Source organism: Triticum urartu, chromosome 7A, assembly GCF_056163025.1.
Source record: "Triticum urartu cultivar PI428250 chromosome 7A, HENAU_Tu73, whole genome shotgun sequence".
NCBI lineage: Eukaryota > Viridiplantae > Streptophyta > Magnoliopsida > Poales > Poaceae > Triticum > Triticum urartu.
This window is the reverse complement of record NC_141879.1, coordinates 106,879,841-106,898,581: the sequence shown is the minus strand read 5'-3', so window position 1 is coordinate 106,898,581 and position 18,741 is coordinate 106,879,841. Positions and strand designations below refer to the sequence as shown.

General features: G+C 43.8%; 3 protein-coding genes across 8 annotated transcripts; 2 read left to right on the top strand and 1 right to left on the bottom strand.

Annotated features, from left to right (window-relative positions):
* The first annotated feature begins 6,831 nt into the window (after positions 1 to 6,831).
* On the top strand, positions 6,832 to 11,019 carry LOC125522863 (Pentatricopeptide repeat (PPR-like) superfamily protein). The gene is made up of 4 exons (XM_048687901.2): positions 6,832 to 9,038; positions 9,144 to 9,244; positions 9,359 to 9,541; positions 10,109 to 11,019. The coding sequence occupies exon 1, from the start codon at positions 6,895 to 6,897 to the stop codon at positions 8,911 to 8,913; it is 2,019 nt and encodes a 672-aa protein (XP_048543858.2). The 5' UTR covers positions 6,832 to 6,894; the 3' UTR covers positions 8,914 to 9,038; positions 9,144 to 9,244; positions 9,359 to 9,541; positions 10,109 to 11,019.
* Positions 11,020 to 11,047: 28 nt separating this feature from the next.
* LOC125522864 (LRR receptor kinase SERK2) lies at positions 11,048 to 17,060 on the bottom strand. Of its 6 annotated transcripts, none has more exons than XM_048687906.2 (12): positions 16,817 to 17,060; positions 15,344 to 15,547; positions 14,656 to 14,788; positions 14,293 to 14,385; positions 13,849 to 13,992; positions 13,709 to 13,780; positions 13,497 to 13,562; positions 13,331 to 13,398; positions 13,096 to 13,233; positions 12,619 to 12,966; positions 11,920 to 12,314; positions 11,048 to 11,654 (listed from the first exon to the last, which is right to left on the bottom strand). In XM_048687906.2, the coding sequence occupies exons 2-12, from the start codon at positions 15,411 to 15,413 to the stop codon at positions 11,331 to 11,333; spliced, it is 1,851 nt and encodes a 616-aa protein (XP_048543863.2). In that variant the 5' UTR covers positions 15,414 to 15,547; positions 16,817 to 17,060; the 3' UTR covers positions 11,048 to 11,330. The 6 variants fall into 6 exon arrangements, with proteins under 6 accessions (XP_048543863.2, XP_048543868.2, XP_048543866.2 ...); XM_048687911.2 differs by having other exon boundaries at positions 14,293 to 14,364; XM_048687909.2 differs by lacking the exon at positions 16,817 to 17,060 and adding an exon at positions 16,773 to 16,788.
* Positions 15,560 to 17,135, top strand: LOC147958332 (uncharacterized). The gene is made up of 2 exons (XM_087536302.1): positions 15,560 to 15,685; positions 16,014 to 17,135. Exons 1-2 carry the CDS (start codon positions 15,600 to 15,602, stop codon positions 16,558 to 16,560), a joined length of 633 nt encoding a protein of 210 aa, XP_087392428.1. The 5' UTR covers positions 15,560 to 15,599; the 3' UTR covers positions 16,561 to 17,135.
* Positions 17,136 to 18,741: the final 1,606 nt, after the last annotated feature.

Sequence of the window (18,741 nt, the reverse complement as noted above, 5' to 3'; positions counted from 1 at the left end):
GAGATCGTAATAGCTAAACCCTAGAGGCCTAGCTTGTATGGTTATGGTAATGTCTGTCCTCCGGACTAAGTCCTCCAGTTTATATAGACACCGGGAGGATCTAGGGTTACACAAGGTCGGTTACAAAGAAAGGAATCTATATATCTAGTCGCCAAGCTTGCCTTCCACGGCAAGGAGAGTCCTATCCGGACACGGGTGCAGTCGTCAGTCTTCGTATCTTTCACAGCCCACCAGTCCGACCCATGGCTAACAGGTCGGACGCACAAGGACCCCTTAGTTCAGGACTCCCTCACCCCCCACTTTTCAAAAGGAAAAAACTTTTCTGTCCAAGTGTTTGAGATGATGCCAGCTCTTCCCACTAATTTCTCTACCTACTAATAAAGCAATTACTACTTCTGGTCGTACGTCGTCGGCGTTTTTCCGAAAAGCCCCTATGTTTCTTTGAATAAACCCGCAATCCCTGTTTAAGTGGCACCCTAGAAAATGTTTAATTTTGCGTAAACCCCTTGCATTTATTAGAAATTTATGGCCGCGACCCTTATCTCTTACTGGACTGGCTCACCACCGCGCGTCTGGCTGGTCGCAGCGGTCTGAGCTTGCGGGAGCCCACGAACGACGGCTCTGCTTACCGGCGGCGCCCGAAGGCCGATGGGGCTGCCTCGGGAGATCCACTCGGGCGCGATAGGAGGCTCGAGGAAAGGGCCAGGCGTGGCTTGGCGTCTCCAAGAGCCTCGAGGCCGTCGCCACTGGCGTCAGGCGTCCAAGTCAGTCGCGACGGCTCCGTCGTGCAAAGCTTTCACCGATCGCCTTCCAGTCCGGCTGCGCGGTGACCGCGGCACCGCCGCAGGAGGACGCCACCTGGCAGGAACGACGCCCACACGTCCAGCTCACCGTCGAAGTTGCCCTGTCCTCAGAAAGGCAGCGCCACTCCCCGTGGCACCTCCACTCGCCGAACAGCAGCGTCGTGTGCATGCTCGCCCAGGACCAGTCCCTACTCGAATTCGAAAGACTAGATGAATCAAAAAAAGTAGCAGCAAAAAATTATCATTCAAGATCTGAATACAGATGGACGCTCTTGCGGATAAGAAAACTTGGGGCTCACCAGGTCAGCCACACTACACAGGCCACGATCCAAGCCGCCCCTCAAGCCATCCGAGATCTGGCCCGGAACGCCACAGCAAGGCACCGGTGGAGGAGGGCGGGCTGGACACGACCACGCCGATCCGGAGCCCGGAGCCCCGACGCAGATCCATGCGGCCCCGTCAAGCTGCCGCCGAGCTCGACCCTGAAGCAGGCCACCACTGTCGCGGCTCCACCACAGGCCCAGCCAACCCCCCTCCCCCGCGCGCAAGCCCGGTCACTAGGAGCCCATATGCGGCCGCACCGCAACCGACCGACGAACGCGAAGCAGCCATCGGTCACGGGCGAGACGGCCTGGGAAATCGAATCGTCCAGCTGTTGCAGATGGGGGTGGTCACATCGGTGAAGGAGAAGAGAGAGATGGGGTCAACAGAACGAACTCCAGGGGCGGGGAGGGAGGGAGGGGTGGTGCTTTGCGATGTGGAGGAGGGAAGAGAGAGGAGAACGTGGCACCATGGACCGGAGTAGAAGGGTGCGTGGTGTGTTGTGTGCGCGAGCCACGGATAGAGAGAAGAGGAAGGAGAGAAGCACAAATGGGTGGGAGGGCGCTGGATGGATGGATAAAAGAGACGAGGAGGAAGGAGAGCAGCACATGTCCACGGCTCCGCACAATAGTAGTGGTCTCGGTGGAGATTATTGCTGTGGATTTTGCCTTTTTTGAATGGCTGCACCGGCCAGAAGCTGCTGGAGAATGTCATGCGTGCTAGCACTGATTGTATTTTTTTAATGAGCACCGATATAATTACTTGTTGTTGTTTTGCTGTTACTATATAGTTTAATGTTCGAGCCTACAACATCTTATGAATACATCAGCGGATAGAATAAGTAAATGAGTGAAATATTGTAAATATATATTTCTACCCAAGAGTAGAGAGAATGTGACAACTAACAACTCTGCATCTTGAAATTTCCTTTTTCTTTTTGACAATCCACCCGAAATTTACCTTTGATGGGGAACATATAAAAGTTTGTTTTTTTAAATGGTGACGATGACCAAGTTCAAATAGTGCAAAAGAAAAGAAACAAAATCTAATTTGACGTGGCCGGTGCCCGAAACAATATATATTTGTATCGGGTGCTATCTGATATATATGGATGGAATATAGTTGCCCTAAGCTGACTTGGCCAGTGCAGGCGTACCCGTAAGCGAGTGGTCGAATATATTCCACCAGGTAGACGATGCTGACGTGGCTGGTTCTTGAATATTTTCCACATACAAGTTAAATAAGTTCAATTTGTTCACCAAAAGACAGATTCAAAGATAGAAGGGCCCCAGTTATGGAATATGGAAGACATAGAGGGACCCAGTTTCATAGCAGACGGAAAATGTTGGGGCAGACGATTATCTTCCTTTAAGCAAATTCTACAAATTTATATTTCACTTGCTGCTTTGAAATCACATCATGCATCTTGGTGAGTAACTTTAGTGATTTGATTTGCATAGATTTATACAAAGATTTGTTCATATTGAGAATCATGTGTAGTGGATTTTTTTTCTTGGGAAGCAAAGGTAGTAATTTTGATCCAAACACAATAATAATTTTATTTCTCAATTGCTTGTGTAATATATGAAAATGGTTTCTATTTGATTGATAATATGGTAAAAACTTTATAAGTCAATGTCACATGTAAATATAAATCATATTATTTTTTGTTTTCAAGGATCAACATTACATGCCAGTAGTTTCACACAAAAGGAAAGGTGACCAAACAAACTCTCAAATTTATTTTATAGTATCCATTGCAACACAAGGGACTTTTTTGCAAGCACAATTTTCATGAACAACATATGTGTTTCGCACATAATTGAATACACATCAACTTTTCTTCCGTTGCAACGCACGGACATTTGTGCTAGTATGTTCAAAAAAATATATATGTTCAATATCCTCCAGAACAAGGCAGCCCTCGAGACTCAAGATACTCTCAAGAGTAATTCAGTTTGCTCTAGTCTCCTCCAGAGAGATCCAACCGACATTGCCCGGTCAAGGTGAATATGATTTGAAGTCAACCTGCCATGCATGGCGCAGATCTCAACTCCCAACTTGGTGCTCTTGACCTATACACAAATAGTTTAGACTACATGACAGGACAAGTTATAATAGCCATACCAAAGATTTCGTATCTTGAGCGCCTATAAATACCATCGTATGTGCATATCAAGCCATCACATGTCATTCCGTGTCTCCCTCTCTTGCTGATGTGCAGATCTTCCACTCAAGCTTACCCTTGCTTTGCTGTGCACAGTCCACACCACAAAGCAATGGCTCCGGGTTCATCCGCTCTCGCTCTCAAGGCAGCCGCCGTCGCCGCCATCCTCGCCATTCTGGTCGTGCCTTCTCTGGGGCGCTGCGGTCACTCTCAAGTGCCAGCAACGCCACCGCCTCCGGCTCTTCCACCATCACCACCATCGCCACCTCCGGCACCGGCGTCGGAAACGATGCTCTGCAAAGACTGTGCAGCCTCCGTCGCCTCGATCTGCAGCTCTTCGTGCAACGGCGTTGCCGGTGTCTGCGGCATCTGCAGTCGCGAGGACTGCAGCGGTGCATGCAACAACGAAGCGGGCAGCAACTGCACCGGCAATCCATGCACCGGCAGCTGTGAGGTGTGCAACTATGCAGCTCGAAGCTGCGACGCCTGTCGTGGCGCGAACGAGAGGAACTGCTTCGGTACCTGCAGCGATGAGTGATCCGCGCCCACATGCGTACCCTGGAGCCCTGAGAACCAGCTAGCACGTGTTGCATGCATCTATATATGCAGTGTGCATGACATGAGATGCTGTGACAACGAATAAAATATATAGTACTTTACAAATGTAACGCGTGTTTCCCTTTTATTTATTTTATTTTAATCAAGAATAAATTTCACTTTTATTCGGGCATCCGTTGTATACTCCTACCTTCCTTTTCCTTTTCTTGGTCCGTGTACTTGCTGCGGCGGTAGGCCAATGCGTTTGCGTTGTTGATTGGCAAGAGGAGCACTTGTTAATCCACGGATAAATGACAATTGCCAAAGAGGGAAATCTTGCAAGTATATACAATAGGAACACGCCTTGCATTCATTTCATTTTCTGATTATTCAAGGAAACAATGCACCTCCATGTAAAATGTTGGTACATAAGGACATCTCTAGCAGATACCATATTTGAGGTGAAAAAATTCGGTTCAAATGATTAAGGACATCTAGCAGATCCCTTATATGACTTTTTCACCCTTCAAAAATAACCTTTTCTTGCAAAACCTTCCCATTCATTCACATTTAGTTTAGCGGGGGTATTATCATGAAAAGCCGCGCCCCGTCCACAACCCAACCTCGTCAACTGGGTTGTGCTTGGCAGACCGGCCAGTTAGCACATGTACCCGGCCCATGATGGGCCGGCCCCACGTGTGGTTAACGGGGTCGTGCCCCGCACGTGGCCTGCCTATGGCCTTGCCCGGGCCTGGAGGCTGGGCACACGTACCGGTACCGGCATGATAAGATCCATTTAGTTTTTTCTTTTAGGCCAATAGGCAGCTCAATAGCTTGAATAATAGGTGGGCTGACGGCTAAACGTGCCAATGGCCCAGCCCCTTTAATAGTATTTTTTGAGCGGTAGCCTGTTTAATAGTAGTGTTGTGGGAAGCAACTAATCAAGGGACGCATCCCTCAAAAAAAAACTAATCAAGGGAAGCTCCTCCAGAAGCCCCCAAGGATCACTTGCTTTCAGCCACCGCCACGTGTCGCACTCTTGGCGCTTTCTCTGAATCTCTTTTTCTTTTTTGCACACGTTTTTAATTTTTTAGATGTTTTTTTTGCTTTTCAGTTTTTCACCAGTCTTTCTTAGCTTTTGAAAAAAAATGATTTTTCTATGCGAAAAACATGTTTTTTTGCTTCCGCGAGATGCACGGATTTGCTTCCGCAAGAGGCACGGCCATGCCTCTCGGAAACGAAAAAAACGTGTTTTCTTTATATTTTTTCTTTCGCGAGGGGCACAGATTTGCTTTCGCGAAACTTACGGCCATGCCCCCTTGGAAACGAAAAAAAATATATTTTTATTTTTTCCCTCCCGCGAGAGGCACGGTTTCGCAAAAAAAAACGTGTTTTTTTTCCTTATATGCGAGAGGCACGCTTTTGCTTTAGCACCGATTTACTTCTGTGAGAAAACCTCTCGGGAACAAAAAAACGTGTTTTTTTTCTTATGCGAGAGGCATGGTTTTGCTTCAGCACCGATTTGCTTCTGCGAGAGGCACGGCCGTGCCTCTCGAAAGTAAAAAAACGTGTTTTATCTTTCAGTGAGAGGCTCAGTTTTTTGGTCCGTTTTTTCTGGAAAAAAATTCGTCAAAACCTATCAACATGGGCTCTAGTTTTGAAAATCTCGACGCGAGGAATCCAATGGCAAAAACGGTTCAAGATTTGAATGCACGGTTTAAGAGATAAAACATTCTGAATAAATGGATCTACGGAAAAGAGAAAACTCCGAAATCACGACAAATAACGCACATAGGGCGAAGTGACTTTTGAAAGAAGTACTCCTCAATCAGGAAAGCAACTAGTTGACGAGCGCTCATTCGGAAGCCTCCCAACGATCACTTGGCGTGCTCTCAGCCGCCGCTACGTGTTGCGCTCTGGGTGCTCCCTCTGGATTTTTTTTATTTTTCCACACGCATATTCGGCTTTTAGCCGGGTTTTTCCCGGTTTTTTGGCATTTTGATTTTCCACAGGTCTTTCTTAGCTTTTGTATGATTCGACTTTTTTGCGCAAAAAACTCGTTTTTATTTTTTCTTTCATGAGAGGTACGATTTTGCCTCTGAGAGAGACACGGATGTGCCTCTCATAAACGAAAAAAAACTTGTTCTCTCTCTTCTTTTTCTTTCGTGAGATGTAAGGTTTTGCTTCTGTGAGAGGCACTGTCATGCCTATCAGAAACGAAAATAACGCGTTTTTTCCTTTCGTGAGAGGCACGGGTTTGCTGCCACGAGAGGCACGGCCGTTTCTCTCAGAAACGAAAAAATACGTTTTTTTTCCTTCCATGAGAGACACGGTTTTGCTTCCGCGAGAGGCACGGCCGTGTCTCTTCGTGATGAAAAAAAACACATTTTCCCTTCTTTTTTTTCATTACATGAGATGCACAGTTGTGCTTCCGCTAGAGGCACGGTTTTGCCTCTCAGAAACAGGAAAAAACACGTTTTCTATTTTTCTTCTTTCGTGAGAGGCATGGTTTTTCGTCCAGGTTTTTTGAGATTTTTTTTGTCAAAACCTATGAACATGAGATCTAATTGTGAAGATCTCGACGCTCCAATGATAAAAATGGCTTGAGATTCAGACACACAGTTTAGGAGATAAAAATTTTGAATAAACGTATCTAAAAAAAGGAAAACTCTCAGGTTGCGACAAGTGGCACATATGCAACGCGCCATTTGTCGCAACCTACGGAGATGCAAGTGACTTTTAAAAGAAGTTTTTTTTTGAGGGGTGCTTTTAAAAGAAGTACTCCTCTATTAATGATTTCACTCAAATAGTGATTTCGGCTATGGAAGACACCATGGCACGGCCCATCTAATTAGCGTGCCTAGCCGTGCTGTGCCGTGCCTGGCCCGTATAACCCAGGTCGTGCCGTGCCGGGCCGGCCCATCTGGCCAGGTTTGTCCACAGCAAGCATTTGCACGGGCTTCGCCTTCCCCCGCTACGGTTCTTTCAGAGGCACCCCTCAAAAGAAAAAAAAAGTTATTCAGAGGGCAGGAAAGGAGCCGCACCAGCAGAGCAGCAAGAAGCTCCATGCAGATGCTCTCTCGCCATCGCCATGGGCGCCCCCTCCTCCATTTCGTACTCAAGCCCCCACCTTTCTCCACCACAAACACGGCCAGCGCCCCGCCCCCGCCTCCGCCTCCATTTTGCACCCCAGATGCCGCCCCCCACATCTTCTCGCTCGGCGACCACGACCCCGGTGCGCTCGCCCCCGACGATGCCATCGCGGCACTCTCCTCGCTCGCGGAATCCGATGGCTCCGCTGCGGCGCTCGCCTTTTTCCGCCGCCTGGCGTCCCGCCCGGACGTGCGCCACCTCATGCGTCTCTACGTCACCGCCGCGACCGCCTTCGTCGCGAGGGGCAGCCTCCCCATGGCGCACGAGGCCATGCGCCGGATGGTCGCCGCCTTCGCCGAGGCGGGCCGTCTCCCTGAGGCCGCGGACATGGTCTTCGAGATGCGCAGCCACGGGCTCCCGTTCTGCGTCGAGACGGCCAACTGGATCCTCAGGGCCGGGCTGGACACCAGGAACTTCGCCTACGCGCGCAAGGTGTTCGACGGAATGGTGACCCGTGGCGGGGTGTGCCCTGATGAGCGCAGCTTCCGGGCGCTGGTCCTAGGGTGCTGCAGGGAAGGCCGGGTGGAGGAGGTGGAAGCCCTGTTGGCGGCAATGTGGGGGCAGGGATTCTGCCTGGACAATGCGACGTGCACGGTGGTCGTGCGCACCTTCTGCAAGAAGGGCCGATTTAGGGATGTGTCTGAGTTCTTCAGGAGGATGCTGGAGACGGGCACCCCACCAAATGTGGTGAATTACACTGTGTGGATTGATGGTTTGTGCAAAAGAGGGCATGTCAAGCAGGCGTTCCGTGTACTGGAGGAGATGGTCGGAAAAGGATTGAAGCCGAATGTGTACACACACACGTCGTTGATTGATGGGCTCTGTAAGATTGGGTGGACGGAGCGGGCGTTCAGGCTTTTCTTGAAGCTCATCAAGAGTAGTTCATACAAGCCGAATGTGCATACATACACTGTGATGATTGGAGGGTACTGTAATGAGGGTAAGCTTGCTCGAGCTGAGATGCTTCTTGGAAGGATGGTTGAGCAGGGGTTGGCACCAAACACAAACACGTACACTACGCTGATCAGTGGCCACTGCAAAACAGGCAGCTTCGATCGTGCCTTTGAGCTGATGAATAAGATGACTCATGAAGGCTTCCTGCCCAACATTTACACATACAATGCTGTCATTGATGGCCTCCTCAAGAAAGGAAAAATTGAAGAGGCCTATAAGGTGCTCCGGAGGGCCACTACTCAAGGGCTTGAGCTTGATAAAGTGACATATACTATATTCATAACTGAACACTGCAAACAAGGTCACATAACATATGCTCTAGATTTGTTCAACCGGATGATTGAAAATGGTTGCCATCCTGACATAGAAACATACACCACCCTTATTGCTACATATTGCCAGCAGAGACAAATGGAAGAAAGCCAAAAGCTGTTTGACAAGTGTCTCACGTTAGAATTAGTGCCAACCACACAAACTTATACCTCAATGATTGCAGGCTACTGTAAAGTTGGCAAATCAACCTCAGCTTTGAGGGTCTTTGATAGAATGGTTCAAAATGGATGCCTCGCCGACTCTATAACTTATGGAGCTCTAATAAGTGGGCTCTGCAAGGAATCAAGACTAGAGGAAGCACGGGCATTATATGAGGGCATGCTTGATAAACATTTGGTGCCATGTGAAGTAACTCCTGTCACTTTAGCTTTTGAATATTGCAGGAGGGGAAGGACAAGTGTTGCTCTATCAATCTTGGATAGACTGGACAAACGGCGACAGATTCATGCAACAAATGTGCTAGTTAGAAAGCTCAGTGCTACGGCAAATGTGGACGATGCAAGTCTTTTCCTAAAAAGGGTTTTGGATGGGGATTCAGTTGTTGACCATGTAACTTATACTGGCTTCATCAATTCATGCTACGCGAACAATAGACACGCTCTAGCTTCTGAAATATCTGATAAGATCTCAAAAAGAACCCTCTAGCTTTCAAGAAAAGAATGCTGCACTTATTGCTTAGTTAGGGAGAACAATCTAATTGCTTGCAACTGATATGGAAGAAATATTCTACAGTAGGTGGTCACTGTTCTGCAGCTTGCTATAGTAAAATGGTATGCTGTTCTTATATGTGCCATGACTCCTTAGAAAGTTATTTCACAATATTGGTTGGTCAAAATTCTCATCTTGCATACTCACTGGTCTTATAATTCTTCCAGGCCAAGATCTATATGACCTGACTTTCACTAGTGTATCTAGTAAGAACTGCTTGATGGCAGGAATGGCGTCCCCTGTGCATAAACATGTGAGAAGAAAGAAGGTTTGTTGTTGATAGTCTGAAGAAACTGTGATGGCTCAGCATTGAGTCTAGATTTAAGTTGCCTGATGCATATTATCGTATGATTTACCATTCTGAATGTTTCTTTTTGTACAGGAGAACAACTTTGTTGGAGATATTCAACAAAATCCATATGCATATGAAGGTTATCTCTAATTTTCTATACCCTATATTCCTACTTCTCAAGATACAATTCATGGTATGCTTATTCATAGCAGTGAGTTGTTCACTGACACGTCACATATGTTCTACAATCCGAAGCCTCTGATACACAGATAGGTTCGTGAATTTGATCCTATGCTATTCCTAGCAGAGTATATTGTTTCCTGTGTTGATATGTAAATTATGTTTTCTTTTTGCACCACATGGCCAAAAATTCAGCTGTCTCAGTTCTCATTCAGAAAATTCTTGTAAGAAGTTGCAAGGTTCTGAAATTTATTCTCACTGTTATTCTGTGTTCACCTTAGACCATAGTTGTTAGCTTTAAATTTCTTGATTACTATTCTTCACATGATCATAATTTCGTTCAAAGCTTCCTTGTTCACATCCTTATTACTTAAGGCAAAGTTTTTACAGGGTAGTTGTGTTTGTAAACGCAAATACGATGCACTTAACATAGTTGCACTGCAGATTTGAACGATGCAGGGCATATTTTTTCTCACAAAAAAAGACGCATCCATAGTTCTCCCGAGTTCTATTCCACTTTCTGCGGACCTAATTAGGCAAAAATAATAATTAGGGTAGTTGTGTTTGTAAATGCAAATATTATTCATTTAACATAGCTGTGCTGCAGATTTGAACGTTGCGCATCATATTTTTTCATGGATTTTATTCTACTTTCTGCAGACATGATTCTTGGTATCTGAACCTCGCTCTTTGTTGATGTTGTCTGCCCTCACTGGCTCTAAAACTATTCCAGATACGGCAACTGCGTGCAGCTGGGCTTTGGATGCTTGCCTCCCATGAGGGCTCTTATCCGAATGCTCAATGTCAAACTGGTTGCATATCAGAAATTCTCTTGCAAAAACTGAGAACTTTCTAGTTAAAATATCTGACAATTGCAAGTAATACTGTGAAAGGCCCCTTTCAATGAAAGAACAGCCCGAAAACTGAGCAAAACAGACAAGTATGTCCATAACTCGGGAAATTCATGCCTAGTCAGCAAAATCTTGATGCTTGCTGGTATTTAAGGGGACTGTTGGTGCCTACACGGTTATGTTATTATGCAATGTCAGCTGCACCACAGTTGTTGGCTGCAGTGACAATGTCTTTCTCAGTCTTGACCTCTTATGGGTCCTCACTGGACATGTCCGATGTAGAGCTCCATATGATCATTGCTTTAATCTACACATGTACGCTAACTTCTGAAGGAAAACCACTTCATCTAGATTGACGCCTGGCAACATGTTTCCTTGTATAATAAGTAATATCTTGATTTTGGAGTTCCTTTGTTGATTTTATCTTTATTGATGGTCACTTTCATTGCTCGAGTTACCCTTACAATTTCGGATGTTTGTGGGGGAAACACATTGCTGTGCAGTTCTCTTAGGCCTTCGTTGGTTGGTTAACTTATCTGTAGTTTGGAATTTGAAAAATGCATGCTGCTGGACTTTTGGCTAAAGTTTCAAGATATTACATGCCAAGCATATCTAATAAGCAATAATACAGTTCAAAAATAAAGTTGGATAGGCTGGCCCTTACATAAGGACTATATAACACCCAAATTTTAATAATAAGCAATAATAGTCATCAGAAAATTTCCTATGCAAGACGTGTGCACACAGGTAAAATCAAATAAGTCTGTTTATAGATTATATACACGCATACATATGTTAATAGTGTCTGAGCTAGATTTATAAGTATAACATTGTGTCACAGCACCACTTCTAGGTACAGTTACTTATACATAATTCTGCTAATGATTCTATAGTCTCGCAAAACTTTGTTTTGATTCTGTACTCCAGATAGATAGCATCTATAAAAGGCACTGTTGAGTTTTATATTTCCTTTCACTCTTTCTAATGAAGAAACAAGTGAACATCATGATGAGTTTTGATGATCTTGCAGCTCATCTGCCACCAGATAGCTCAACGGCTTCATAGATGTTCAGTGACTCCTCACTGAAGGTGAATAATTTGTGGTGCTGCTTATTTTCGTACTGCTGTCGACGGGTAAGCTCAGCTTGCTGCCACTCCTCCCACTGATCTTCTGGCACAATTTTTTCTTCCAGCATATGCACAACTTCCGACATAGCAGGGCGTTGACAAGGGTCAATATTGGTGCAGAGGAGTGCTACTTGGATAATTTTTACTAGTTCTTGAAAGTCATATCCACAGCCTATATTGCGGTCTACGATTTCTTCCAATCGCCCTTCTTGCATCAACAGTTTCACCTTCAGATTAATCAAGCAATCTCATATGAGTCAACTATGTGAGCGTGCAAGCCAAAATTTTACTGGAAAGTGCAAGGCATTGTTCATACGGGGCGTCTTAACATCCTCCATTCTAAGGACCTAACTTCTGCCCATATTAATTATTAAGGTGAGCAACACTGACTGAGATTTCAGAATGCTTTTAGTTTCTTAGTTTCATAAGCTTTCAGTAACACCTATAATCTTTTTTGTGGTACTTATAAGCAGTTCCGTAATGTATGCTTACTTGATCGATGAGCATGACCTCGCCAGCTCCTTCGAGGAAATCGGGGAAAATTGCACGCTCGCCTGTCACAATCTCTAATAACATAACACCATATCCAAATATGTCCGTCTTCACTGATGGCCTCCCGGTCTTAAAGTACTCGGGAGCTATGTGGCCCATTGTCCCACGGATCCCTGTCGTCACAGTGTTCCTCCCCATGTCCATCATCTTTGCCAGCCCAAAGTCTCCTATGACTGCTTCAAAGTTCCCATCGAGTAGGACGTTGGCAGCCTTGACATCGCGGTGGATGATCTTGGGGTTGCAGTGCTCATGAAGGTATTCCAAACCACGGGCAGCTCCAAGTGCGATCGTCATTCTTGTCGTCCAATCTAATATTGGTTCATTAAGTTCTATATCTGCGTATTGTTGGAGTTTCATCAGCAGTATGTTGCACAAATGAATTATATGCTATATTATTATCTGAAAAGAACATATAATGAAAATCTGTAGTGTCTGGTATAAAAGTTAGAGATAACTGAATTCTTCATGATTTCTGTTTTCTCTCTTATTCAACACATATAACATGCACTCCAAGGTTCTGGCAATACACTACACTACAATTGCATGCATCAACTCAGCTGACACACGTAAAAAAAGGACCAATTAAATAAACATATGAATAAACTCATGTGATGAAGAGATATCTTAGCTTAGCAGTACCTCTTAAACGGGAAGCGACACTCAGATTTTCCATGAAGGGGTATATCAAGAGCCGCTCTGTTGGTGTCGTGCAGAATCCTATTAATCTTAATATGTTCTTATGCACAGCAATGCTTATCAATTCCACTTCTCTGAGGAAAGCCATTTCGCCTTCGGGACTTCCTACTTCAAATAGCCGTTTGATCGCAACCTTCTTGCTGTCTGGACCAGGAAGCACTCCTTTGTACACCTTACCGAAACCGCCCTTGCCGAGTACATTTTGCTCACTGAAATTATTGGTCGCAGTCTGGAGTTCTCGCCATGAAAAACGCTTTATCTGCCCAAACTCTAGGTTGTGATCATGCTGACCTAAAAATGTTGTAAATATTTATCATTTCCTGGTTGAAAAATGTTCAGAGTCCTTTCTGGTATGGTAATATTGTTGAAAGTTTAATTATAGTAATTTTGAAAATAACGTAGTTATCTTGCTGAACGAACCTGGAACATCAATGTATATATCAGGACGGTGGCGCATTCTTTGCCACCATAGCAGAAATAGAACTACAGAAACAATGAGAACGACTGCACCGCCAATGCTTCCAAGAATCACCTTGACAGTGGAGTTGCTTGATCCACCTGTTGGTATTACCAAGCATTTAGTTTGACAATGTATGTAGTTTCTTGCTCCAAATGTAGGGTTCAATATGGATTGCTATGTTGCTATCTAAATCACCTGTCTTATTAGTGCTTCCATTGCATGAAATTATGTGCTGGCCACAATTCAAATGGTTGCCTGTATAGCTGTAAAGACTCGATTTCACTTATTATGTAAAACATAAAGTGGTACACATGAAATTGTTTGTATAATATATTCTGATAATACTAAAGATATGCCATACTTATATTGGGACACCTGAAGTAGCTGTTCTGGTATTTCACCGCTAAGACTGTTATATGCGAGATTACTGCAAAACACAATGAGTTATGATATATCATAAGATAATAGAGATATCCTTTATTTATGTGGAAAAGTAGTAACAATGAATATTATTGATAACTTTCACTATTAGGCAGGTTTTATGGATTTGTCAGCATGAAAAGGTCAACTTACATATTGTTCAACGATGAAAGATTTGACAAAGAGTTTGGAATGTTACCAATCAACAGATTTTCGCTTAGATCCCTGTCCAAGTTATCACATTGTTAGAGTTGTGGTTCAGTCATGATAACATGAGTAATGGGCTGACTTACAGATTTTGGAGTTCTGATAGAAGGCCAAAAGATTTAGGTATTGAGCCATTTAAGCTATTTCTTCCAAGTTTTAGAGTCATTAAGTTTGATAGGTTCCCTAACTCCTGTGGAATTCCTCCAGTTATGCTGTTACCATCCAATAACCTGAAACCATATAGTAATAAGAAAATGTCATCCATTTTGGAAGGAGAAGTGAGATTTATCTTTGACTAAAAGGAGATTGGGATCATCCTGTGGTTACCAGATGATGGGAATAACTAAGCAGAAATTTGGAAACGAGAACAAAATATCTATAAATGAATTTTCTCATTATTCGTTATTTCCGGATCTTTTCATTGAATTCACTTACAACAAGAAACAACCACCAGCGTTTGGTGCAATACACTTTTTTATAAAGAATAAATCTTGAAATACATATTTGCAATAGTAGATAATTGAACTTACAGCTGCTGTAAAGTTGTTAATGTTGCAATGCTGGGTGATAAAATTCCACTTAACCCTGAGGAGCTCAAAGTTCTGCATATTGGAAATGAGAAACTAGGCACATAGTCACGTGGACACAAGTAAATGCTATAGTGAACTGTATTATAATAGTAAAAGTAGGAGATAGTAGACCATGAAGAATGTGCTGTTGAAGTAAAACCATTGTTCTGTTATGAGAAGTTTTTGAGTGATCTAACTAGAAGTTGGCATCAAGCACTTTAGAAATGTTTTACTAGAAGTATTGAAGATTTCACTTCACTATGTTCATAGGCCAGAATGTGAATTTTCTTGAAGTACGCATTTGAGATGAATTCTTTCACTTACATTCCAATAACGCTGCCATCTTGATCGCATCTAACATTATCAAAATAGCAGGGGCTCACTTGGTTATTGTTCCAGTCTTTCAAGACACCGCGGCTGTCAGTGAGCATCATCCTCATTTCATACAGTGCTATGACTGAGATTAAAAAAATGTCATTTTGTTTGTAGTATTACGAGGTAGACACTAAATGCAAGAGAATGGAAAATGGCCAATCCTTCTGAGTTGACACCTGTTAAGTGTTCCACTCGCAATCTGGATAGCTTAACTGATGCAGAGCAAACCAAAGGCAGGCCACTTCATTGAAAGAAAATAATCAATATTTGATGAGAAATGCTTTTACAGTTTCATGTTCCTTTGGAACAGAACTGCAAATTTTCTAAGCAATTGAAGGTGTGGTTGATATCCACCAGCCACCATTGGTGCATTAGTTTCTGTATATGTTGTATCCTTTTATGCCCCAATTACAACACCAGAGTTCCGTAGGATTACTATGGCAGTTATATTGTTGTATACGAAATATACTTGTCTAAGGCAGGAAGACAAATCTCCAACTGATACTCCAGTCAAATAGACAGCTTGGAGTAAAAAAAACAATTTAAATATGACATTGCCTTACCGAGTGCGGACCTTGTAGAATAATGTCTGATGTGGCAAAGATATTTATATATGTCAAATATATAAGGGCTTTACCTTGGAAGTCAGGAGCTGCCAAAGATTGGAGGCACCCCAATAAAACTAATCCCAAAGCTACTAGCTTCATGCTTTCTGAAGCTATTTTCAATTTGTTTTATTTTTTGGGAATAGAAACACTGCTCGATTTAATCTGTATCTGTTTGCTCGATGGAACACAGAAGCGCTCAATTTATTCTGAATCAGTGGCAGGTAGCTGCATTACTGAAAAGAAAAATGAAGCGCATGAGAAGACCAGCAGAGGGAACTGAGAAGAATGAAAAATCACAAAGAATCAAGCCATCAATTTACAGAGAGAAGTTTTACAAAACCTACAGCTGAAAAGCAGGAAGGAAGATTCGGGTTAACTAAATCCTACCTGCAACGATGAAAATTGGGTTCAATTGCAACCTATCAATCATCTTGATTGCTTCTCAGTTGCAAACTGCAATGAGATAACTGATTCTAAAAGCCGCAATCTCAAACATGACGGGATACTTTGCTAGCTAAGAAGCATCTTGATATGTTACGGGGAGAAAAATTGAGCCGAAATAAACATGCTTTTTCCTGTCATTTTTTCTTTTGCAATAACATGGCAACCTCCCCAAATTCACAACTTGTTGGTACTTATTAAGAACTTCAGTATCAAGATTCATGACTGATATCCAAAATGGACTTTGTCTCTCTGTAGACAGAGGAGGAGAGGAGTACCCAGAAGCAGCAGCAGCAGCTCTCTCTGCAATCAGCAGCCACATCACCACCAGGATCACTCACTTCAGCTACTCAGTTTAGCTATGAGAACCTTTTCTAGGCACGCTAGTATCACGAAGCTTCCCAGTAGCACCAACTCCAACCACCAGCAGCAGCACAACACCTCCACTTTCTCCAATCAGCAGAATCAGCGGCAACTCCAGCTCCAGCAGCACCGCAGCACCAGGACAAAGATGAAGCTCGGCCGCCGCCCACTAAACCACAGCTCCACGCGCCGCCACGCCCGCGCACCTCCGCGGCCGCGCAGGAGCAGCCCACGCCGCTGTACGCAGCACCATGCCTCCACTGCACTCAGCAGCACCACTACCACACAGCCTCTGCCCTGGCGCACCTGCCAGCAAGCTCACCACCAGCCGCACGCTGCCCCTCCAGAGGACTTCCCAGGACGCCCCCTTCCCGTCGGGCCCCGCCTCCGGCGACTACACTCAGTTTCCTACTCATTTAGTTGTGCAGGTAGAAGCTTCTGAGCATAATCTATATCTAGTGCGCCATGCTCCAGTAGTGTTTTAGTGAAAAGAAACCTCCACAATCACAAGGGAAGCAATAGAACAAACAACCTCAGAGAAAGAAAACACACGACCATTTCTTTAGAAGATGAACACTCACAGTAGCTGCTCTAAAGGAAGGCAAGCAATCAAGTGAAGCAAAGAAGAAGAAGAAGAAGCAGAGAAAGACTTACAAGTCAACCATGTGTACATGGGAAGAAGAGCGTCATGAACTTACCAGGAAAGGGAGAGAGAAGCTTGTGGTGCTACTGCGTTCCTTTGACATTTCTTCTTTGAGGTGTATGTTAGAAGAAGACTGGGAGGAATCTGAGCTTTAAGCTTAGAGCCAAGTGTCCTTCTTGCAGGAGTGACTTGAGTGGGTCAAATTTAACAGCCTACTTCTTGCAGGAAGAAGCAATCAAGTCCATTTGTCTCGTTATATCTTGGAACGGGCATCTCAGATTGAATGCCCCACGTACTTCATGGTGACTAATTGATTCGGATTCCGGGCCATACCCTTTGGGCTGGGGTATCCAAAGTTTTCTGTTAGAGCTTTACCTACTATGTCTCTCTATTTATTTATTTTATTTTATTGCGACGAGAGCTTTACACTACTTAAGTAGCTGATTAGCAGATAGATCTTCTAAATCTCATGGCATTTATACGGTCCATACTATCTTTCGGCATAGGGTTTCATGCATGGAAAGAGCCAGTTGAGCATTCAGGTGTCAGCATAGTGTTCAACTAAAATTATGGGAGTTGGTTGATCTGATATAGGCCAGATGTGATTTCGAAAAGTTATGGGTGTTAGAGCCCCAATTTTTCCTAAGGGCACCGTGCTTCCCTCCGGCATCGACTAGCATAAGCAACGAATAGTCACCCAAAGCACCATGCATGTATTCGTTTATCGTTGTGCGCAACATGCTCAGCCAGGCTCCACCATCACACTTTTAAGTCTATGCTGATGCTATACTTTGAAAAGGTTCTTTTTTTTGTACAAATTATTGGAGCAAGTGCACCAGCTAATCTAGTCTATATTTTGTTGAAGAAACCAAGTGGGTTTGTTGGTTCCAGCCATCCCGCTGATATTGATATAGTCGAATATGTTCCCTGATTATGAAACGACAGTCTATGAGACAAATTATAGGTCACTGTCCACTGCCCTGTGTGTTAGATCTTCCCAAGATGTGCCTTTCATGATGACCATGGCACCACAAATTACCGGTTTGTCTATTACTGCCACTCAATTATTGGTATTGTTTATTGCGTGTTGCTCCCTGGCAAATTCTATTTTATTTTGCTTGTTGCTGTCCCATCAGTTACTGGATTATGAAATAATTATAGAATTATTGTTTTTCTTGATTATAATTTCATCCATGTGATAACAAGCTATATGCCTTTTGGTTTTACACAATGGGGTTAAGCATCGGTCTGTATCGAATTGTTTTTTAATGTGGATTTTGCCCATTGGAAGGGTTTCCTAGGCTTGTTTCAGAAAATTAGCTCACCGATTTTCTTGTCTCTGAATTCACTCCTCATCTTGACCGTGGAGAAGTCACTTTTCTAAGGAAAATGAAGAGAGGAAAAATCAAGAAAGTCCTTGTGGCCCCATTTTTGAGGGTAAGAACTTGTTAGTTTCTGTAGGAGAAGCAATATTCACACTAGCTCCCTTTCTAGGGCGTGGGATCATCCTTTTTCTTCTTCAAATTGATCGAGAATTACGGATGGCGACATGTAGTAGTAAAGTACAGAAATGCCAATCAAGTAAATCTATCCCATCCCATATGCTCTCTGTAGTCTAACACCAGGAATCCAGTATGTAGCCCATAAGGAATGTTTCCAGAACTTAAGTACCTATGAGATAGCATTGGCAAAAGAGATAAATAAAGAATAACGGCGGTAAAGGCTTTACTGCAGAATTTAATCTTCCTTTCCTGTTTCTACCATATAGTTCCTTTTCTTTCTTTCTTCCAAACAAAAAAGGGGGCAAAAAAGGTTAAACAAACAATGGGCAAGACAATCTTTAGTAGTGGGCGTATCAATTCTGCTCCCACTACTTGTTTAAAAAAAAAAAATTCTGCTCCCACTTTGCTGCTGCTGCTGCTGCCGCCTCATCATCATCACCATTATTATGTTCGAAATGCGTCCTCATCCGAACGAACA